The 24,105-nt window shown below is 38.2% G+C and overlaps 2 protein-coding genes across 3 annotated transcripts; both read right to left on the bottom strand.

Moving 5' to 3' along the window:
• Positions 1-4: 4 nt before the first annotated feature.
• Positions 5-5,161, bottom strand: LOC129377004 (L-rhamnose-binding lectin CSL3-like). The gene is made up of 9 exons (XM_055056730.1): positions 5,062-5,161; positions 4,406-4,438; positions 4,269-4,328; positions 1,969-2,203; positions 1,789-1,892; positions 1,338-1,489; positions 1,227-1,291; positions 1,005-1,108; positions 5-166 (listed from the first exon to the last, which is right to left on the bottom strand). Exons 1-9 carry the CDS (start codon positions 5,159-5,161, stop codon positions 150-152), a joined length of 870 nt encoding a protein of 289 aa, XP_054912705.1. The 3' UTR covers positions 5-149.
• Positions 5,162-6,236: 1,075 nt separating this feature from the next.
• On the bottom strand, positions 6,237-22,929 carry LOC129377183 (acetyl-coenzyme A synthetase, cytoplasmic-like). Of its 2 annotated transcripts, XM_055056963.1 has the most exons (19): positions 22,221-22,929; positions 20,195-20,390; positions 19,453-19,544; positions 17,405-17,508; positions 17,253-17,325; positions 16,356-16,431; positions 14,648-14,753; positions 14,391-14,432; positions 12,888-13,025; positions 11,787-11,957; positions 10,816-10,949; positions 10,550-10,682; positions 10,415-10,471; positions 9,383-9,463; positions 9,196-9,304; positions 9,047-9,115; positions 8,105-8,281; positions 7,946-8,020; positions 6,237-7,667 (listed from the first exon to the last, which is right to left on the bottom strand). In XM_055056963.1, the coding sequence occupies exons 1-19, from the start codon at positions 22,345-22,347 to the stop codon at positions 7,540-7,542; spliced, it is 2,088 nt and encodes a 695-aa protein (XP_054912938.1). In that variant the 5' UTR covers positions 22,348-22,929; the 3' UTR covers positions 6,237-7,539. The 2 variants fall into 2 exon arrangements, with proteins under 2 accessions (XP_054912938.1, XP_054912940.1); XM_055056965.1 differs by lacking the exon at positions 14,391-14,432.
• Positions 22,930-24,105: the final 1,176 nt, after the last annotated feature.

Raw genomic sequence — 24,105 nt, 5'->3', positions numbered from 1 at the left:
AGAAAGCATTAAGATACAGAAGAGTTGATAATTTCCCTTTGGCACCAGTAAAGTATTTTAATTTGGAGACATTAAGCTGCTAATCAATGCTATAGATATTCCTGATTTTTATGAATTTCATCCAGAACACAGGAGACCTGATGACGGTTTCACCCAGTCAGGCAAGCTGCAAAAAGAAAATAAAAACATCAATATAACTTTTAGAAACTTTTTCTCCCATTAGAAGAAAATTGTGAAGCTGAAAGAACTTGAGGGCCACATTAAAAGATTTAATACATTTCCTTTAATAAAAAGTTTATTTGAAAATAATTTAAATTACATTTTAAATCTGTTCAAAGAAAAAAGCTGCAACAAGCTGCCTGCATAAACGTTCTGACCACAAAACTACAGATTTGTAAAAGCAGATTTTCTCAGAATTAATGTTTTTTGGTAGAAACGTTTCAGTATTCCACATTTTGAGCGGACAATGTCTTCACACTGGCCCACAAGCTAATGTTAGCATGTTGTTTCAGCTCTAAGTTTAGCTTTTATACTAACGTTTTGATTGGATAGAGCTAAAGTTAGCCAATAAGCTAATGATTGATGACCATAATGGTAATGTTAGTACTTAAGCTAATATTAGCATTGTAGCTCATGCTCTTCTATTGCTGTAGGTCACATACTGATAATAGCGAGAATCCTATAAATAGCACGCATGCTAACTCTAGCTTAGCTAATCTTGTTTGCAATGTAGTTTGCAAACAAGATGGAGTATGTTGCTGTAAATAATCCCAAAAGAAGCTCTTTATCCTGGAGGTCAACATGATGCCCAATATTAGAATTTTAGCTAACATTAGCATTTAAGCTAACTTTGATATAAAACCTCAACCTAACATGCTAACAAGGAGTAAATCATTGTTAGTCAACAACATGGTAGTGATAGCATACATGCCATTCATAAGCTTTTAGCCAACTCTAGTTGAACTAATTGTAGCTTATGCACAAACTTTAGAGGCTAAACTCACCGTAACAAATATAATCCACCTCCAGGTATTTGTAGGTTCGGACGCAGGGATCTCCAAACACAGAGTTTGCTGCTGTGATAGAACAGCTCTGCTTCCCGTTGCAGCTGTGGATTCAAGTCAAGTCAGTTTCTAATAAAATTAGACTTTTATATTTGTAGACCTCCTAGATCACACATTTAGATCCAGTTTTATAAACATTTGCAAAAGGCTGAACTTCTGTACCTCTGGCCAACTCTGTCTGAGTTCCCAGAGGAGCATCGAACGTTGGCTATCTGGTCTTCTGGTCTCTACGTCCGTATGTAGCAGTAGTCACATATATAAGCTCACCTTTGCCTGACAAAGAGAAGAGGAAACGCTGGAGAGACATTTTCCTGGTGTAATGCTCCAGAACCCACCAGTAAAACCAGTGATCTTACCACACTTCAGCTGAGCCACTGATCTCTCACATGCCACAGTGGAACCACTCTCAGGTTTTCCTTCAGGGTCTGTCAGAAGAGGATCAGATCACATTAATGGCCCATCAGGACATTGGTGTTTGAAGATAAAAAACGAATATAATTAATAATTTTTCCTAAATTTGTAAACTAAACAGATGAAAAACTGCAGGTGAATTTTTGTTTAAAATAAGGTCTTTCTTCATTCAGTAAAGTTACACACAGAGGCCAAAGGAAATTTTACTCTAATTTTCATCTAACAACTAATTTGAATCGAATAAACCTAATAAATTGATTAATTGTTTTCATTCCTAACTTTAACTAATCCAAGTGTTTCCACCTTTACTCACTTTCACATGTGTAATCCACCTCCAGGTATTTGTAGGTTCTGACGCAGGGATCTCCAAACACAGAGTTTGCTGCTGTGATAGAACAGCTCTGCTTCCCGTTGCAGCTGAAGATGGATGCTCAAGAACTAAGATTAGAGATTTAATCCAGAATCAATTTGACACCAACAGAAACATTCATACTTCTCAGCAACTTTATTTGAGCTGCTGCCTTTTCCTTGACAATCAAAGATGGGAACTAACTTCCGAAAGTGCTTGTGTAGATGCAATGGTTTTGGTAAGATATTGAATGGATTGATGCCGAAGCTCCGGGAACATCGAACATTGACTATCTGGTTGGCGGGTCGTCCAGCGGCGCACGTCTTCTGGTCTCTACGTCCGTATGCAGCACTGGTCACAGATATAACCTCATCTTTGTCTAGCAAAGAGGAATGAAATGTTGAAGGTTTTAACCTCCAAACAATTAATCAAGGCAGTTCAAAGTGCTTTACATCATGAAACACAAAAATAAAAAGTTACAATGCAGTTGTTAAGTAGCCAGTTTGTTACGTACAGTCATATGAAAAAGTTTGGGCACCCCCATTAATCTTTATTATTTTTATTTCTAAATATTTGGGTGTTTGCAACAGCGATCTCTGTTTGATATATCTAATAACTGATGTACACAGTTATATTTCAGTACTGAAATGAGGTTTATTGTACTATTAGAAAATGGGCAATATGCATAAAAACAAAATTTGACAGGTGCAAATATTTGGGTACCCTTTTCATTTAATTGATTTGAATACTCCTAACTACTTTTCACCGACTCACTGAAACACAAAATTGGTTTGGCAACCTCATTAAGCTTTGAACCTCATAGCCAGGTGTATCCAATCATGAGAAAAGGTATTTAAGGAGGCCGATTGCAAGTTGTTCTCCAGTCTGGATCTCCTATGAAGAGTGGCATCATGGGCACATCAAAACAACTCTCAAATGATCTGAAAACAAAGATTGTTCAACACAGTTGTTTAGGGGAAGGATACAAAAAGTTTTCTCAGAGATTTAAACTGTCAGTTTCCACTGTGAGGAACATAGTAAGGAAATGGAAGACCACAGGGACAGTACATGTTAAACCCAGAAGTGGCAGGCCAAGAAAAATATCAGAGAGGCAGAGAAGAATGGTGAGAACTGTGAAGGACAACCCACAGATCACCTCCAAAGACCTGCAGCATCATCTTGCTGCAGATGATGTCACTGTGCATCGTTCAACAATTCAGCGCACTTTGCACAAGGAGAAGTTGTATGGGAGAGTGATGCGACGGAAGCCTTTTCTGCAAGCACGCCACAAACAGAGTCGCTTGAGGTCTGCAAAAGCACATTTGGACAAGCCAGCTTCATTTTGGAATAAGGTCCTGTGGACTGATGAAACAAAGATTGAGTTGTTTGGTCATAAAAAAGGCGTTATGCATGGCGGCAAAAAAACACAGCGTTCCAAGAAAAACACTTGCTACCCACTGTGAATTTTGGTGGAGGTTCCATCATGCTTTGGGGCTGTGTGGCCAATGCTGGTACTGGGAATACTGTTAAAGTTGAGGGTCGCATGGATTCCACTCAATATCAACAGAGATGAATAATTTAGATTAATAGGGGTGCCCAAACTTTTTCATATGACTGCACTGGCTGCTTAACAAACTTTATGAAACTTAAAGTTTGCCAAGTAGTCAGGAACAAACTTTACATTTTTTCCAGTGCCATCATCAAAATCATCATTGCATGTCAAATATAATCGTCAATTTTTAATTTACTATTTTTAAGAAGCAACTCTAAGCAGAATCTCAATGTTTCGTTTTTTTTCTCACATGCCAGTTTTCCAGTTTTCTGAAAGTTTTTCTTTTTTTACAGATTTGTGGTGCATAGAAGCTGAATGTTGTTTCTCTATGTTTGGTTCCGGATGTAGAGCAGAACCAGAATCAGAACCTAAGAGGTCTGGAAGGTTGATTCAACAGCAGCAGATCTTTGATCCATTCAGTGATTTATAAACGACCAGCAGTAGTTTAGTCTGTTCTCTCAGTGAAGGACTGTAGAACTAGGTGATGTAGAACTAGGTGATGCAGAACTAGATGATGTAGAACTAGATGATGTAGAACTAGGTGATGTAGACTAGATGATGTAGAACTAGGTGATGTAGAACTAGGTGATGTAGAACTAGATGATGTAGAACTAGGTGAAGTAGAACTAGGTGAAGTGCTCTATTGTCCCGGTTTTTGTCAGAACGCCAGCAGCGTTCTGGGTCAGCTGGGCCATCAGTCCTTTAATTCTGAAAATGTTCTTCAGGTGATCAGAGGCTGATTTTGTAACCATCTTTATGTGGCTCTGAAGGCTCAGAGTTCATCCTGATCTCTGGTCTCCAGCTCTAAGAACTGAAGTCGCGTGTTGATTCTGGATCGTCCCACAGATAATAAGTCCAGTTAGAAGCAGAACCAACAACTCGGAGATCTTACCACACTTCAGCTGAGCCACTGATCCTTCACACGCCACAACGCGAAGCTTCTGGGCGCTAGCTGCAAATAAAACGCCGTCAACCACAAGGAATCAAAACCAACGAGCAACGTTTCCACGCTTCGGAGCGTTATTTTACCTGAAGTTATCAGCACACACGATGCCGCCAGAACTAGAAGAGAAAAAACTTTTTATCAAAGCTGTGAGATTTTTCATGAGCTGAAAGTTCAGCAGGTTTCAATGGAAATTATTAAAATAATTCATAATATTCACTCTCCTGTAAGGCTGACAGTTACAAATTCATATACATATGATCCCAATAGTACGAATTATTTGTAGTGTTTGTATGTTTTAGTTTGTATTGTAGCAATGTGGTGTTCCACAGGGTTGTGAGCTTGAACCACTGCACACGACCACAACTAAATAATTTCTATCTGGCAAATGAATTAACATTTTGAAGTATATATTAAATTTTATTATAAGTACATACATCTTCCCTAAAATAAGCTGGTATGCTGATGATATCCTGCTATAATCATCTTTATAATCATGACTTTCTAATCTTATGAAAGTCAAGGATTAGATATGAATTCTTTATTATATCAAATTAAATTATTTTATATTATATATGCACATATTTTCCTAAATAAACTGTATGCTGATGGCATCCTGCATGAACTGCAGTAACAGTTAAAAATAAACAACTTTTCATTAAATATCTCAAACTCCTAACTTTCACTCGTGTGCGTTTCTCTCCTGCAGCCCCTTGAACTGAAATGGTTAACGCAGACTCACCGAGCGTGGAGAGGAGCATGATGGAGAGCCGGATGGATGCTGGAAGAAGCTGGTCGCTCTTATTTAAGCCGTTCTTTCTGTCCCAAAAGAGGGAATCCATCCCATAATCCTCTGTCACTTTCTCCACCAAAACAAACTGCTCTGTAAATTTGAGTCTGTGTTTATCTTGGCGTCGTTTTATGTACCATTCTCACAGTCAAAAGCCTTCTGTCATCGCCTGACACACACGCAGGGTGCATAAGATCAGAAAGGGCTTGCCGTACATCAGATGGATGGAAGTGGAAATCATCCAGGAAGGCACAGAAAACCTCTAAATGGTTTTAAAATGTTTGGTTTTCACAAAAAGTACGAAGTTACTAAAAATTACATTTGCATTAATAATTGCACAATTTGACATTTTGAAAATAAATTTAATAAATTAATGGAAACAGCAGTTTTTTTCAATAAAAGGTTCTAGGACTAGGATGAGTTGGGTTTTTATTTGCATCAAAATTGGTTTAATTCTCAAAAATGCAAAGTCACAGGATGAAGGTTTGTGCCCCTGTGAGAATAAAACATAGATGCGCCCCTGGAAGATGTTTCATTTATTCCTAAGGAAAACAATATGGAGCCCAAGGACTGTAAACTTTGGGATTCTGGTCCATGTTGTAAAAAGTTTGGAAACCATAAAGCAAAGTTCAGTTAAAATGTTTGAGTCACTAGAAAATGTAAAAGTTTAAATTCTGTTGTAATGTAAATAAATTGTGCATTAATAAACGCTCCATATCTATTCAGTTTGACTCAAGAGCACTTAAATTTACTGAAACATGAGTTTTATTAATCTAATAAGGTTCTGTAATTTAATTGAACCCAAATCATGATTTATTCATCTATTTAATTAAAACTAAATTCATGGCTTAACACAGGAGGTGTTTTGTACTGTAGTTTATAAATGAAACCATGATTTTAAAACTGCATTTTTAAATATTCAGGTGTATTTCAGTGAGTGCAGAAAGCATTCAGAACAATTTAAATCTTTCTCTCTTTGTTTCATTGCAGCCAATTTCTAAAATCAAAACAGTTCATATTATTTCTCTGATGTACACCGACTGTCTTATCTTGACAGAATAAAAACGCAAAATTGTAGAAATTCTCGTAAATTTATTAAAAAGGAAAAACTGAAATATGACTTGATATAATATCGCATGCTTTCCGCAGCCACGTTTATTGGATCATCTGAAACAGTGTGGAAAAAAAGGCACTTTGTCGTTTATCTAAGGTTTGTCTTTGTGTGTCTTTAGTTGGACGCGAGTCAATAAGTTTGTAAAGATCAGCAGCCGTTCCGGTTTCGCCTGATGTTTGCTGCGTTTTGCAGCAAACATCATACCTGGCTGCACACGAAAACAAACCAACATTAAAAAATAAAAATCCACGACGTGCATGTACAATGTGTGTAGTTTAATTTCTCCAGCTGCTTTTAAACAGCAAAACCAACAGATGAAATAAAACATGAGTGGATATTTTATGGAAATAAACAATTCTGTTAATCTGAGTTTAAATCATGAATATTTACAACTACAGCTACCGACTAAACCAGCTTTCCTTACCCAACAAAGATTTAATTTGTTATGTCTGATTTCAGAGTGAACGGTTAAACTTTCAAAGATTTATTTTTTATGTTTCAAGATGAGTTTGTTGTTATTTTAAGTTAAATGTCTTCTCTACACTTCAAAAACACAATTCTACCCAGTAATTCTGGTTAGTTTTTATTGTAAATATGTTAGTACACTTGAAGTAAGACAAAACCTACTTACAAGTTAACTTTAGATGAGTTTGTTTTAAGTAAATAATTCCTTAATATTGGTGAGAAAAATGAGTTTAACTGGAAGATTTTATTTTCCTTAAAACAAAACATTTTTCCATGTTATAAATGAAATAACCTGCCAGTTAAACTCGTTCTTTTTTAGCGATATTAAGGAATTATTTGGTTTAATAGCTCCTGTTTCTTGCTGAAAAGTTACTTGTAAGTTAGTTTTTTCTTTTTCAAGTATACCAAGATATTTTCAAAACTGCTTTTTCTGTTTTTGCAGTGCACTTTCTGCCAGCCAACGGATGTAGAAACATGTTCACACAGAAACAGCCAACAAAATATGATTAAATTCAGTTCAAATAAAAACAGACAGGAGAAAAAATGGTTACAGACATTTTTCTTTTAAATGACAGATAAAGCTTGCTAAAAACGTTATTCAGTGTTATGGCTTGGATTTGACTGGACCGTTAGAGAAACTCGACTGTCTTCTAGCAGAAACCAGGAATAAAGAAGAAGCCGCCCGGTGGTTCTGAACGCCCTGAGCTGCTACCTTTGGGTTGTTGCTGCGTTACTGGCTGCAACGCCGCCGCTGCAGCGTTTTGCCGCCGCCGCAGCGGAAGGAGGAAATATTTTCCAGCAGCGCCGGCTCGTCTTCTGCGCTTCCTGTGGCGAGTCTCCGGGGGGCGTCGTCACGCCGTGGTGACGCATCGGTTCCTGAAAAGCTCGTCAACGACGGAGGAGTCGGCCAGCGTGGAAACGTCGCCCAGATCCTTTTCATTGCAGGCAATTTTACGAAGCACCCGCCGCATGATCTTTCCTGCAAACACAATGAAGTTCGTTTACAAGCAGATCACACTGCAAAAAACACAAAGTCTTACCAACTAAATAATTGTTTGATATTAATTATTTCACCCGAAATGTGGGAAAAATTTATTGTTCTCAGTAAATTTATCTGCCAACTGAATCATTAACTTAAACGAAGCTCCTATATCTGGCTGAAAAGAGAGTTGTAAGTTAGTTTTGTTTTATTTCAACATATTTCCAATGAAAAATAAACAGAAATATTTTTATGTTTTTTGTGCGGGAAGTGTTTACCGGATCGGGTTTTGGGAAGTCCGGGCGCGTTCTGGATGTAGTCTGGAGTGGCAATGGCGCCGATCTTCTCCCTCACTGCAGGTACAACAGAAACAGATCAGACTGGCTCTGCCCCAGTTCTGCCCCGGTCCTGTCTGGTTCGGCCCGGTTGGGACCCACCTTGCTTCCTGAGCTCGGCCTCCAGCGCCTGGCTGTACGCCACGCCGTCGTTCAGCGTGACGAAGCAGTAGAGGCTTTCTCCCTTCACAGCGTGCGGGCGGCTCACCACGGCGGCTTCGGCGACCGATTTGTGCTCCACCAAGGCTGACTCCACCTCCGCCGTGCTCAGCAGGTGGCCTGGAGGGAGAGCAGCAGGAAATACACAGTCACACCATGGATAAAACAGATACAGCTCCTTCATTAAGTTTACGTTTATTTTGTGTGACCAACGATTAATCGATAAGCTACGATTATCAAGTTAAAATTAACATTATATGCTGAATTTAAAAAAAGAAACATTATATTTGAAGGTTTGTGTGCCCAAATAGCAATAGCTAGTTTAACTAATGCTAGTAAGTTAGCATTAGCATTACCGATGCTAAGACTAGTTAGCATTAACATTAACCTTGGTCCTGATCCCGTACTCAAAGAATTAAATATTTATGTGGCAAACTGTATTAAGTTAGCAGGAAGAGAAAAAATGGCATTAGCCTTAAGTAGCTAGTCCTAGTTATAATAGCATTAGCATAGGTAATGCTAATCATGCAAGTTGTCCTAGCATTAGCATACTATTTTTCATAGCATTAGGATTCAAGCATTAGCTAGTTATCCAATTATTCATGCTAATGATAGTCATGCTAACATAACTAGTTGGGTGTGCAACATTGCTCATGCTAATGTTAGTTAACAAAAGCATTAAATCACTAATTTTCCTAGCGTAATATATAATAACATTAGCTATTCTGCTAACACAATAACAATTATTGTTGCTAATGCTAGTTATGTTAGCATTAGCACCAGAAGCTAATTATTCACACTTAAATTCCACATATTTCAAGAGGGTCTTTCAACTCATTGCAACGGCTCTGATGAGAAGGAGTTTGTTCAGCTAGCGATGCTTACCTGACACATTCAACATGTCGTCTATCCTCCCTGTTATCCAGTAGTATCCGTCCTTGTCTCTTCGGCAACCTTACGGTAGAAACAGGTGATGAGAACAGACCAGGGCGACTCCTGAACGGCTGATGCTGATATAAATGACCGTGCCTCACCGTCCCCCGTGACGTAATATCCCGGAAACTTCTTGAAGTATGTGGCTTCGAATCTCTCGTGGTTCCCGTAAATGCTCCGCATCGCACCCGGCCACGGCTGCTTGAACACCTGCGGAGAAGCGGAGCGCGCTCAACGCAAGGAGCCAGAGGAAACATACGGCAAGACAACAACATATTCTATCCTGACCAGGTATCCTTCACTCGGCCCTTCCAGCTCTTCACCAGACTCGTTCAAGATGGCCGGCACCACGCCGAAGAACGGGAACGTCTGAGGACAGAAAGTCACATATTTAGACATTTTATCAAAAACACCCACACATCAAACGTTCCACCAAACATTTTGTAAACATGAATTAAACTGGTGAATTAAGAGCAACAAATGCTTTTACACACAAAAAAAGTACATTTTATTTTCTCAGCTTTTATGAGTAAAGCCATGAATTTAATGAGTTAATTTTGATTTATTACATATATTCTGATCACATTCAATGTTTCAACAAAATATTTTATTTTTTATATACAAAGGTTCTGAAAGGACATCAAGAAATCAATGACATTAAAAAGGCTGAATTAGAACAAGAGTGGGCCAAGTTTCCTCCACAGCTGGAAGTTATCACTAATATCGCTAAGTTATTAGAAGCAACAGTTATTAATAGGCCTGTCGCAATAAATCACACGACAGATTAAAACATTGTAAAAGTTCCCTTTGGATGTTTTATTAATTTTCTGGATGATAAAACTTCTCAATCTGGTACTTTAGTCTCAACTAAAGCTTTATTTTTTAAGGATAATTTTGTTTACAGAGACTATAATTTATTTTTATTTGTTGTTTTTGTTTTGTTTGTTTATTTTGGATATTTAAAATGTTCTCCAGTTAAATGTTCATTTGAATTTAAAGTTTATTTGAATGTGTGAACATTATATTGCTTGAAAATTGACTCAAAATGACATTATCATAACAGGCCTGGTGTTTAGATCTTTAGGTTTTTAGGTCTTAAATAACTTTTTCCCCTCCCTTAATGAAAAACATTTAAAGCTCAGTAGTTGTTGTTTTTGGCATTTAAATTGTTCTGAAACACTAAAACACGATAAACATAAAAACCAGTAAAACAGGAGAGGAGTGAATACTTTTCACACCAGTGCAAACTGGGAAACCGGACTGTGTCGCAGCTGGACCAGCATCCTGTGGATGTTTTTCTGAACCGGGTCGTTTACTCACAGCGGATCCGGGTTTCATGGGCGTCGCCGCCGGCAGAGGAGTCAGCACGTGTCCGCCCTGAAAGCCAAAGACACAGAGAGCAGTTGCACCGGGTCATCATGGCGACGCAGCCCGCCGGGTCGGGTCGGTACTGACGGTTTCAGTCTGCCAGAAGGTGTCGACGATCGGACATCGTTTGTCTCCCACCACGCCGTGGTACCACTGCCAGGCCTCCGGGTTGATGGGCTCGCCCACCGTTCCCAGAACCTTCAGCGATTTGCGTTTGTACCTTTAAAAAAGCAGAGAAAGTCCATTCAGGACGCGGCCGTGTCTCGGGTGGGAAACGGGTGGGAAACGGATCGGAAACGGGTGGGAAACGGGTGGGAAACGGGTGGGAAACGGATCGGAAACGGGTCGCTCACTTCTGCACCAGCTCGCTGCCGTACTTCATCAGCAGCCTGATGGCGGTCGGCGCCGTGTAGAACTTGGTCACCTGGTATTTGTCCACAACCTGCCACATGCGGCCGACGTCGGGGTACGTAGGCAAACCCTCGAACTGGGAGCAGAGGGCGGAGGTCACGTCACCATGGCAACGGCAGAACAACAAACACAGGAAGAGGAAAACCATTTCTCCAAAATAAAAATAAGTGTTCATATCACAAACTAAACAGAGTTGAGAAAAAACATTAAGAGAAATGTATGATATTGGGAGTAAAGTCAATAATATGAGAAAAAGCCAGAATGTTATGAGAATTTACTGATAATATTGTGAGAAAAATGTAGATTTACGTTGTAATATTACGAGGATAACATCGTAATAATATGAGAATAAACTCCCAATATTAGAAAAATAAAGTTGTAATAAAGTAGCAACTTTATTTTGAAAAATGAGGAATGTTGATCATCTTGTAAAGTTTTACAAACTGTGTCATCTTGATCAAAACTTATTGAGCTGTTCACATCAGATATTGATAACTTCTCAAAACTTCACTTTCATTAAATCAACTTTTATAAACGTAATTTTATGACTTCATTCTGGTAACATTGCAACTTTATTCTAATGCTATTAATGACTTTACTTTTGTAATTTCAAAAAGATACTCTGCTGTAGTAAGCACATGGCTAAAACTGATCAAAACTTAATTATGTTGAAAAAATGAAGTCAAATCTAAATAAAAAGTTAGATAATGTATTAAACTCTTTGTTCTCAGAATGAAATCCGTGGCGTTAGCAGGAATGCCAATAATGAGGTAGAAGTCATTAACGTTGGAGCGACTTCCTTATCAAAGTGATTAGAAATAAGTCCAGCTGCCATGACAGGAAACCGAAGACGTTTCTACTGTTTCTACAAACTACAGGGAGGACAAAGTGAGATCAATTAACGGTTCCTCACCAACACGCTGGTGGCGCCGTTGGCCAGAGGCCCGTACGTGATGTAGGAGTGACCGGTGATCCAGCCGATGTCCGCCGTGCACCAGTAGACGTCGTCGGGCTGATGGTCGAACACCAGTTTGAAGGTGGTGGCGGCGTAGAGCAGGTATCCGCTGACCGTGTGAAGAACGCCCTGCAGAGAGGAAACTATCAGCAAACTGCAGCAGGAAGCTGCGTTACACTGCAAAACACACACACACACTAAATCCAACCAAGTATTTGTGTCTAGTGAACAGTAAAACTAGTTCCACTGGCAGATTTTTTTACATTTACCTTTTTTTTTTTTTTACATATTTGTTGAAATTGTTACCATGTCATAATGGTACCATAGGAGATAAATAAACTGGAAAAATGATCACATCTGCCTTCTCCCCTAACTAGAAACAGCCAATCAGAGCCAGGAGGCGGGTCTTAGTGCTGTCAATCACCTGTTTCCATCTCTCCTTGCTCTCTACTAAGCTGCAGCTAACAAAGGCTGTTATGAATGCTAATGCTAGTTAGCATAGCCACCAATGACTGTGGATAAACAGTTTTTCTGAAACAGTAAGTCGTTTTCCTGCTCATACATTTCGGTGATTGACAGCGCTAAGCCTCGCCTCCTGGTTCTGATTGGTTGCTTTAGATGAATTTCTTCAGCAGTTCAGGGAGGCAAAGAAGGAGATTGATCCTTTCACTGATGATCTGTTACATACTGCAGCTTTACGTGAAGCAATCTCCGTCTGGAACGAGCACTTTAAAAAAAAAAATCAATATTCAATAATCTACTTAAAAGAAGTCAATCTTTCCGAAAAGTTGCTTTTGTCTCATTTAAAGTGTAATAAAATATTTGTGCAAGAAAGTAGATAAAGATCCTAGGTAAGATTTTGTGTTTTTGCAGTGTAGAGATGCACATCATATTGGCAGCAACATCAGTAACTCTGAGCTGTAGGACGCAAGAAGAGATTCAATGAAAATGAATCCCAACTCATTGTTGTTTACTCAGTCATAAATGTCAAATCTAGAGTATTGATTTTGATTCTAAAAATCTAAAATAAAAAAGGAGGGATTGTTTTGTGTCCCTTACTTTGGGTTTGCCGGTGGAGCCGCTGGTGTAGAGAATGAAGAGCGGGTCTTCAGACTCGCACCACTCGGGTTCGCACTCGTCTGCAGCGCCACTCATCAGAGAGTGCCAACACAAGTCGACGTCCGGGTTCCAGGGCACCTGGAGCAGAAAGCAAAACAGAAAACATGAGAAGAAACAACCCAGAGCGGTAAGAAAACAAGTCAAACTTACAAATTAGCAGCAAATATCTGCATCCAATAAGTGGAAATCAGTGACTGAAATTATAAATACCTCATTAGTTAATGTCAGTGGACACCAGAGCTTAGCCACGGAAACAAAATTTAAGAAAATTAATCAGAAATGAGGCAAAATGACATTAAAACAAGCATGACACAGCAGTGATTTAGGCTGCATTTCTCATTACTTTAAGTGGGCCAGTTAGGAGCCTGCAGAGTTTATGGCTTCATCTCATTGATTGGTGAGTTTGTAGCAAAGCCACAAATCAATCAGGAGGACAGAAACGCTGCTCCTTTCAGGAGTAAATCTCTGAAACGTCCGTCTCATGAGGACGACCTCTGCAGCGACCTTCAGTCCTCAGCCGTTACTGGGATTTCTTCAATCTGCTAATGGTGCAGTCTTCCTCCCAGACTGGGTTACATGCTTTAGTGAAATTACTTTAAAGGTCAAATGTCAATGAAAGATGACATTATTGGCTCTGTGGACTCTTTTCATTCCCCTTAGTGGGCCAAACTTAATAACTGGAATAAGAAAAGCTTTTCTGTTCTGAGGTTTTGACTCATAACGGTTTAAAAGTGAAAAGCAGCGGCTTGCAGTGAAAACTGTGGATAAAACAGGAAAGGCTGATCCACAAGTTTGGTTGCATTTCACATATTAAAAAACAAACTGATTTGAAACCCTTGTACTCTGATGCAGTCTCTGGTTTATTGTCCAGTTTTAGCTTTATGGTGCATTTCACATGTGAAATATATCATACTATAGTGACTAGAGCCTAGAACAATATGTCAAGGCTAACGGTCGCAAGTTGCTTCAAAGTTTTCATGTGGCGTTAGCTGTAAACTAAATTAAACTATTTAACCTACTTTTGCTATCAATAAAGTACTTTTTAATTTAATTAAACATGAATTGAATAACAAACATGATCAGCTTGTGAGCGTCTGTTTATTATGCTAGCAGGAGCTAACATCGTTAGCAGGAGCTAACATCGTTAGCAGGAGCTAACACAAAATCAAAACAAGTTGGAAGATAATAAATTAATCTTTAAAGTGGCAATAAAGAATCTTTCAGTCTTTGTAACGCATCATGTTGACATATTTAAGAAAATATTTTGATCCCAATGCTAACCGTAAACAGCTTGAGTTCACAGGTCATTTTTTTAGCATACGCTCATTTTTTAGGTTAGCATTTCCAAGCAGCAGCAGAACAAACATCAGATTTTTCATCCGACAACGCAAACAAAACCCCAAAAGATGACATGGAGGATTTTAGTTGTGGAGATGGAAATACCTTTGGAGCATGATGTGTTTTCTTTATTTTCCTTTTCTCCTGCTGGATGGGAGTGAGGGAGGGAAAGGCAAAACAGGAGGAACGAGAGGTTAATGGGGGAAGGAAACCCTCCAACAAAAAAATAATCAAAACCAGGGACACCAAATCAAATCAAGACAGATGAAGGCTGAGAAGCTTTTAGGACGAATGCAGAACGAAAAAAGACCATAAAGTTAGCATTTTCTGCTGCAGCCCGGCTTCATCCGTCGTTTCCTCACCTCCAGATCTGGACACGTTCGCTTGGCGGGAGGAGACTGTCTTCCGGCCGCCTCCGGCTCCTTCGATAAGTGCTTCAGCACTATGCACTGCTTCAGTGGAAATCCTCTGCAAAAACCCAAAAACCAAATGTTCACTTCATCCTCTCACTGTGAGCACGCAGCGCCTTGCAGCATCAAAAAGCTGCAAAATTAGACTTTTTTCATGGCATAAACTCAAAACATAAATACTTTATGTTAGAACAACACAAAGAAGTATAATGTGTTGGGGTCATAATACGTAGATATAAAAATAGATACAAGAATCTTTCAAAAAAGAAAAAAGAAGCTCCAAATGTCAAAAAATTGCACAAAAGAAAAATCTAAAATGTCCAGATTAATTTGAGGAATTTCTTAGAAAAAAAATAAGAAAATGTTTCAGTTTCAAAGGTTGATAATTTGTGAGAAAAAAAATCTGACATTTTAGCTTAATATTAGAAATTTTGAAAAGAAAACACACACATACACACAAACTCCAAAATTAACAAATTTGCAAGTAAAAAAATCTCAGAAAATTAAATAAAGAAAAATTAATTTCTCAGCTTCAAAGTTGAAAATCTCAGAAAATTTATAGAAAAGATGAGGCAACTTCTGAGCTTCAAAGGCTAAAAATTTTTTTAAATTAATTGTGGAAAAGTTCTAGAAAAACCAAATTTCTGAGCTCCATAATTTGGCAGAAAAAAAATTAAAGATTAATTTTAGAATTTTTGAGAATTTTTTTTCAACTTTTATTAAATCTTTAAGATTTTTCTAGAAAATGTCTGTCTTTAATCTCAGCTGTATTGAAATTTGTATATTTTGCAAAACTACAACTGAAAACGACGAGAATGAAGGTGATGAATGTTTCTTAATGATTCATGTTGTGAACAAACTTATTGTGTGAGATTCTAATTTTGTTTCTTATTTAGTGGAAATTGTGTTTTTTCGGACAAAGTTTTGAACACATTTGTAACGGAAACGCAGTTAGTGACTCTTTCATAAATCCATAATTATAATTTTCAGCCACTGTTTGTTACGTCCTGATTTACGACGCGCGTCTCACATCAACAACGTGAGCAAACTGCCGGGTTTAGTTCCACTTAGAGAAGAGACACGGATGGATCGGGTTTGGTTTTGTCTGGGATCTCGTGATCCTGGTTAATTTGTTCCTGCTGCTGAACAGATCAAATCAAAATGTGCAGAAGTACCAACATATCATTGTTAATATGTCACTTTTACTGTCATTCTGAGCTTAGAAAGTTCCTCTGTACTCTTTGTCAGTTGGTTTTATTGTTTTATATCACCAGATGAGCTCCACACTTTAATGATGTCAAGTCAAATAAAAAGGTTTTATTTAAGTGTTTATTCAGGTTTTCATTTTTAGCTGCAGATGTAACCTTTGCTACAAAAAATCTGTCGTTCTCTAAAGAAATGCATTACAGGGAATAATTCCTATTCTAAAAAAAGGTTTTAATTATATATTTATTCAGTATTTGTATTTCTAAAATTGTATTAAATGAAAAATGAGCAGATTGATCATTTAATTGTCAGAATAATAAAAAAAGCTAAAGACATTTTAATAGTTCAGCAGAGCTGCAGCTTAATCCACCTCAGAGACGGGTGTGTGTGTGTGTGTGCGTGTGTGTGTGTGTGTGTGTGTGTGTGTGTGAGAGTAAGGGGGTGTACAGCTTACTTGTCTCTACATTTCTGCAGAGCTTCATCTGCTAAGAGCTTCAGGTTGATCAGCTTATCTCCTCGGTAGAAACCGTCTGACATGGAAACACAGAAGGTTTAGGCGCCGTTCAAACCAAAAACACAAAACTTTTAACTCCAGCTGAGACTTTTTACAGAAAGACAAACATTTCACATGCAGAGGAGAGCAGAGGAACCCCGACCCTAAGCCCTGAAGATTACAGTCAAGAGTAGCACTAGCTTATTATCTTTACTCAAGACTAAAACAACATTTGGTAAAATATCTCCTCCAGTCGCTGATCAAATTATCAATAATTTAACCTTCAAAATTACATCATGCCTAAAATATAAAGTTAAGTGGAAATGTTCGTATTTTAAAGACCAAAATGAAAACAATTCATATAAATAGCATAATTACACAATAAAATCAGGCAAAAGAAATAATTATAGCATCCAGAAATTTCATTCAAGTCAAAATACAGGAAAGAAGTCTTACTTGAATAATTTATTATTTATTCAAATAAATGTAACTGAGTAAATGTATTTAGTTACAACTATGATTGCAGTTTTACTATCTTTAAAAAGCATGAATGGACTCAGATTTTAGCCGATACCAATTATAGGTCAGCAAAGAGTCGTTATTAGTTTATTCTCCCAGAAAAAGTAGCTGAATCCAAATTTCTGTGTCCTGAGGTCAGTAACTTCTTTATTTCTTTTATAAAACTTGTTAACTGGAGAAAAAAACACAACATTTTTTATGAGTGAAAACATAAGAAGAAATGAGCTTCAGCTGCTGGATTAATCAAAGACTAATCTGGGGGATTAGGCTTTGATTACAGACTCAGGATCAGCCGGTTCTGGTTCTGGCATCAACTGGATTCTTCTGGTTCAAACTGACCTGCAGTGATGAGCAGCAAGCACTGAGAGTCGATGATGCGCTCGCACAAAGACTCGGCGGAGAAACCTGCAAACTGGGAGCAGCGGTGGGTTTACGCACACGATCTACGATCAGACAAAGCCGAAGTTCGCAGGAAGGTTTCGTAAACTCACGACGATGGAGTGGACGGCTCCGATGCGGGCGCACGCCAACATGGCCACCACCAGCTCGACCACCATGGGCATGTAGATGGAGACGCGGTCGCCCTTCTTCACTCCTGCACACAAGAACGCAAAGGTTCAAACGATTAATTGTGATTAATCGATCGTCTAGTGAGACTCAAAAAAAGCCCATTTGCTGAGAAAACAACACTTATGTGGCAGTAATTACACCAAAATAGTCCAAAAATATTTACATTTTTATTAACTGCAAAAAAACTTTTTTGTCTGTAAATCTGTTTTACCCAGAATCAAATTCTGCACAATTCTCATATTAAGTATTTTTCCTATCCAATCATTAATTGGTCAATTGGAGAAACGATCAACAGACTGTATTGAAAAAGAAAGAGCTGATTTAAATACTTAATACTCTTTGCTACGTTATTGCATTTTAGGCAATAAAATGTTTTTTTATGTAAAAAGGAATTTTTGTTTATTTACTTTTTTTTATGTATTTGTAATTTTGTATAAAAAACTTCGGCAGTTAAATGAAAACCTGCAGAGTGTGGCATTTTTATCAGATTAATTTATCAATCATCTAAATAATTGATCAACTGCCTGAGGAATAACAGCGAGCTGCAGCCATGTGTGATTCATCCCATTAATCATCAGTAGAACCGATTAATCGTCTGAATGATTGAATATTTTAATAATCGAGGACTAAAATAACAGACACCAAACAGGCTATTATTCATTATTCTATCAAAACTCATTTAAAACATGTTGGATGGAAGAAAAACGATGGGACAGAATAAAATTCAGCTTTTTATTAGGCAGCCCAGCCTCTGCCTCTTAGAAACCTTGAAAACAGGGTTTTGGTGATTCGAAGCAGAAAGTCAGAGGAAACTTCTCTCAACAGCAACAGTTTATTGCCTACAGCAGCTAAAAAAAACTGTTACTGTGGTGAAACCAGGTGCTTTCATAATCTGTGAGGATTCAGTACATTTCATCATCATGTTCTCTGCAGATGGTGTAGCAACTCCATTGCATGAGCGACAGCCGTTAAGAGCCAGAAAACCATAGAAGTTGGTTCCTGTCAAAATCCCCTGGGACTTTACAGAATGTAACAAGTTCAGAGATTAAATGAATTTAATACTAGTTTACTGGTAAGAAGCTGATTTTGTGTTCAATAATGGAGGTCAGGAAATACAATTCTTATGATACATTTCTGTGATTCAGTGACTGTAAAGCAGTTGGGGTTCCTCAAGGCTGAGGTCTCGGGATAATTTAATTCCATTTCTACACGTGTCCTACTGCTCAGATTAAGGATATTTTTTGCAGACCAACTGTGTAAATTTGCTTAATACTGCAATATTTGGCTTACAAGCGTCTCGTTGCTGCCCTCTTTGGGCTGAATGGTGGCCAAGCAGCTGCATTTTCCCAGTTTGGCTGATGTCACACATGGTTAAAAAGTCTCAACTTGACACTTTTTCAGAGACTTTAGTAGCAATTTTAATAGTTGTTTCTTTGTTTATGTTGGACATATAAGACGTCTTCCTCGTCTCGTGTTTTGTTTGTCAGATATTGAAGTTTACTAATCTTTGAGAAAGTGAACTTCCATTACTATGCCAGTACACTGGAGCTGGAAAGATGATCATATAGTATATGTGGATGCCGAGCAGACCGACGATAAAAGCAGGAAGTGAACTACTGTGCAGGGCATTCTGGTAAATCCAAATATGTTAGCTTAGCTTTAGCAGGAGAACTGCCTGGTGTTTTATTGAAGAAAAATCCTCCAACCATTAAAATCTGATGCCTCTACATTTTCGTTCACATTTGGTAAAGAAGGAAGTTATGCTCAGTGTCTTCTTCAGAAGTCTTTCCTTCTGTTTCTCTTGGTGCAGCGCCCCCACAGGCCAGGAGGGAAACAGGTTCCAAAGGGTTTTTGTTTGTTTGACACAAATTTAACAAATGTTGCAATTTTGGTCCCCAATAAAAGTGTGAAAACTCCCTGAGAGGCTCAGTGGCTGATCAGATGTTTAAAGCAGGTAGATGGGACTTACCCTGGGATTTTAGGACATTAGCGAACCGGCAGACCTTCTGCAGCAGCTCTCTGTAGGTGACGGTCAAGTCGTCTCCGGGTTCATTGCCTTCCCTGGAGTAAGAGACAGTAAAGAAAAATAAACATCTGACCTGTTTCTGTTATTGTTTTTTGCAGAATTAAAGACCAATAATGGGTCATAATAATCATAATGACTATGAATATCAGTCTTGAGGAAGTTTTACTCCGATATGGCTGACAAACAAACCAAACTTGTTGTCTAATAACAAAAGCATCAACAGCTTATCTGATATGGTCTTGATGCTTGATTTTGTGTTATTTAATTCATAATAATTAATAATTAGGGAGCATTAACCTTCTCCCTTCAGCAAAAACTGAAACATCAGTTCATTTCCATTTTCTTCCAGCTCTATTTGGATTCCATACAACAGATGGACAATAAATCAATGATAATATAGATATCAGCAGATCAATATCAATAGATAATCCATCTGACAGAAAATTCAACGTTCCCTGAACATTCTGGGGAATCAGCCAATCAGCAAAGAGCGTGGCATTAACCCACTCATTCTTTGGTTGCCTAGCAACAACCTGCTGAGTAACTTCCAGTTTAAAGTTTCGCCTCATGAAACAGTAAAGGCCAATCCACCAGTTTGTGATCAATAATTATTGATATCAGATGTTAAACTCTCATATCGTGATGCGATTTTCGGCCGTATCGGTTGGCGCTGCGCTCCACTAACCAGAAGAAGGCGATCTTGTCGCCGAGCTTCCTCTCGTGGACGTTGCGGTCCAGCAGGTTGTAGCAGATGTTGGTGGTGGCTCCTTCCATGCACTTGATGAAGATTTCTCCTTTGGTCACGTCGAAGTTGTAGTCCAGGAACCGACCGGCGTGTTTGGTCTTCCAGAAGAAATCTTTAGCAATGGCGCCCCAGAACTCTGCGGCAAAGAAACAAGGACAATTACAGCAAGGCACCGCTGTGTTTTTGAAGAATTTCACATTTGAAACACAGAAAAATGTATCACAGTCATTAACAAACATTATTCTGGTTCAGAACCATAAGCTGACAGGACAAGACAAACGGACTTCCTGCTCTTCATGCACAACGTCCAGGAATTGGGGTAAAAATATCAATATTTGTGTTTTTCAAAAATACAAAGCATGACTGTTGGCTGTATAATTAATTTCTCAGAAAATGCAAATACATAAATGATAGGAATCAGCCTCAGTGTTTCGTGTGGTTTATTGTTTTTCTCTGCCAAAAACTGGATGGTAAAAGTCTTCAGTCTGGTGCTTCATTTATTTGTTTCTAGTGATGTGTTCATTGATTTTGGATATTTAAAACGTCCTCCAGTTCCAGTGCTAAATGTTTATTAGAATTTAAAGTTTATTGATCTTTGAGAATGTTTTCTGAACGTGTAACTCATTTTTAAAGTTGAGTTAATTCAGTAGTTTAAACAGCAATGGGGGAGATCAATGATTCACTGAAGCTGTAAGTTTGTGATAAAGTCCCAAAAGGCTGCATGTCTGTAGTGACGCACTAGAAAATGTCTCACATGTATTCCTTCCTGCAGTTATCTGCCTTGTAAATGTGCACAGGAGTAAAGTGAATATCACTACCACAGAGCGTTTATGTTTATGAGTTAGTGCAATCAAATGGCCTTTTGTGGAGGAAATAAAGACACACTGAGCCTTGAACCAGGAAGTAAAAATAAAAAATACAACTAAAAGCTGGGATAACTGCATACGTGCAATATTTCAAACTTTATCTGAGGCTTTAAAATGGGTTTGCAAGAGGAAGAGTGGATGTATTATGTTCTGCAAAATGATGAAACCAGATTATCTCAACAAGACATCGACATTTCCTTTGGTTTTAATGGAAGACATGAGTCATAATAACCAGCCAAAAAGAATCACATTCACTTTATTGTTTATTATAAAGTAAATCCTAAACCTCCGTGTAACTGAATGACAAATCCTTTTCTCTCTTCCTATCAAAAACTGGATAATAAACATCCACAGTTTAGTGTTTTGGTCTCAACTCAATGTTTTTTGTTTTTTTTAAGGACAATATTGCTTACAAAGATTTCATAATTCATTTATTTGTTGTGTTTATGTTTGTTGATTTTTTTATGTTCTCCAGTTTTAGTGCTAAATATTCAATAGAATTTAACATTTATTAATCTTTGAGAATGTTTTCTTCCAACATAATACCACTATTATTATTATATTACTTCAAAATGGACTCAAAGCAATATAATTGTTTATTACAATGGGACAACATGAACATGTGTCATTGTGACAGGTCCAATTAGTACTAATAACATAAGACAGGTTGGACCAGTTCATTCAAAAGGCCAGGGAATCGCAACATATTATAGTTATTATAAATATTATAACAGTATTGTTTGTATTATTTCTGTTTACCTGTGTGAATATGCATGTTTAATACATTTTGCAGTAAGTCTCCATTTATCACTGCATAACTCCGTGTTTGTAGTGAAATAGGGACTCAATGTCCTGAGAAATCAGTGTTTGTGGGTTTCATTCTCGCCTCAGAGGAAACTGAAATGTTTCAGAGTGAAAACTGGGACATTCCTGCAGAAACTTCGAGCTTTCACTGATCCAGTGCATCAGAGCAATGCGGATGTACGACTGGGTGTGGAGATGCAATCCTGCAGGTTGCGACACCCGTTGTCTTTTCCAGCTTCTCACGAGATTTGTCACTTTTAGCATTCATCTGTTCTGTAGGTTAAAGTGATACTCACCATCTGGATTCTCTATGGAGCGGACGTAGAGCTCCTTGTATTTGTCAAAGCTCGGGATGTGGGACTCCTTCTTCAGGTCCTCGGAGCAGTGGAAGACGTTCTCCTGCGGGGCTTTATCGGGAATCATCTTGGCTCCAATTTATTCTCCACCAACACGAGTCAAAGTGCGGACGGGTCGGCCTGATATTTCCACGGAAAATCCAGTTTCCAGCACCCTGTTCTGGTGTACTTTCATAGAAACAAACTTAACTCATCAGGCGAAGCGTCAAATCTCGCGCGAAGTGCAAAAATTCGAAGAAGCTCAATGCAGATTTCATTCAGACTTCCTCGTTTCGCAGGGTGACTTGTGACGCTTTCTATGCAAAAGTTGTAGCCGTTTACCCCACAAACACACGCTGTTTGATTTAGAAAACAAAACCCAAGTCAGTCGTAGAGCCTACGCAGCTTCAGCGTCTCGACGTTCCCGAGTGAACACGGACGTAAAAAGGTTTGACACCAGCTAAGCTAACCAGCTAAGCTAAGGAGAAAAAGGCAGATTCAGCTCATCCGTTAAAAAGCCCGCTCTGTGTTACATTAAACGAGCCACGTTATGTTTAATCATTACATGAAAACAAGCTTTAATTCAGCATAGCTCTATGTAACAAAAATAAAGTGTTAGCCGTAACGCTAACTCTTTGTGCGTCTCTTCTTCACTGTTAGTTGCAAACGTGTTCTGCTGCTGGACTGTTTGGCTCCGAGTCAGAGCCAATCAGAGCTCAGGGGGGCGTTCACGGCTCATTGCGAAAGCTCCGAATTTACAGTGTTTTCCCCATACAAAACTGAAGTTGGCTTCTGACTAGCTTCCGACTCGAGAAATTTGCTATAAAGCAATTCCATCTGTTCTTGTCCTACTATAATGTTATAGTTTAAAAACTATAATACTTTGCGATTTGGGAAACCAAACCAAATCCCAAAGTATTGCATTCATTAACTGATTTCAACTAAGTTTTAAATATTCTACTACTAGTGTTGAATAATCCAGCCTAGGTTTAAGCAAGGTAAAGATGCTTTAGTGTCGGTTAAAGGGCGAATGAGGTGGATTCGCCCAATCCAATGATAAATTCAAACAAGCTCAATAATTTCAATGTGTATAAAATTATTGATACATAATCAATAATTGTCTAAGCGACAATCGGAAGCTAACTTCAGCTTCGGTTGCCCAAAACACCTGAAACAGATTTCAGATGTTTTGCATTAAACCACATAATGTGTTTTGTGTCCCAATATTAACCAACTTCCCGTTAATATTCTCATCGGCTCCAGTGACAAGCAAGGGCAAATGCTGCGTTCACTTCACCTCGGAAATCAAACCTTTGATCATGCTAAGGCGTCACACCCACTTTCAAATTGCGCAACCGCTGCGAAGTAATGATAAAAATAAATAACTATATATTTAGTGGAAAAACGTTGTGGAATAAATTTACTTTTAGGAGAAAAAATGATTTGGAAAAGTTTTTTTCTGCCTGAACTGAAATGTATTGTTTTTCCTTCATTCAAGACTTCAAAATAGCAGAATTTGGACATAATTTTATGTTTTTGTCTGTCAGATGTTCTGATTGGTTACCAAGTACTGGAGTGTCATTCCTTGTTGACTAATCTTTTGGACGGGTTTCCGGTTTAATACTTTAATATGAGTTCTGCTAGAAGATTGAAACACTGAAGTGCAAAAATCTAAAATCATAAGAAATTATTTAGGAACTGAATATATATATATATATTTTTTTTTTACATCTGTGCAGAATAAAGGCTAAAAACCAGATCCAGAAACGTTGAAAACATATTTTAATCATAACAGAACAAGAATGAGACGCATACCAAAATGGCGCCCGCCAGGGGGCGCTGTGGG

This window comes from Poeciliopsis prolifica, unplaced genomic scaffold (assembly GCF_027474105.1).
Source record: "Poeciliopsis prolifica strain line A6 unplaced genomic scaffold, Auburn_PproV2 SCAFFOLD046, whole genome shotgun sequence".
Lineage (NCBI taxonomy): Eukaryota > Metazoa > Chordata > Actinopteri > Cyprinodontiformes > Poeciliidae > Poeciliopsis > Poeciliopsis prolifica.
This window is presented reverse-complemented; position numbering and strand designations above follow the sequence as displayed.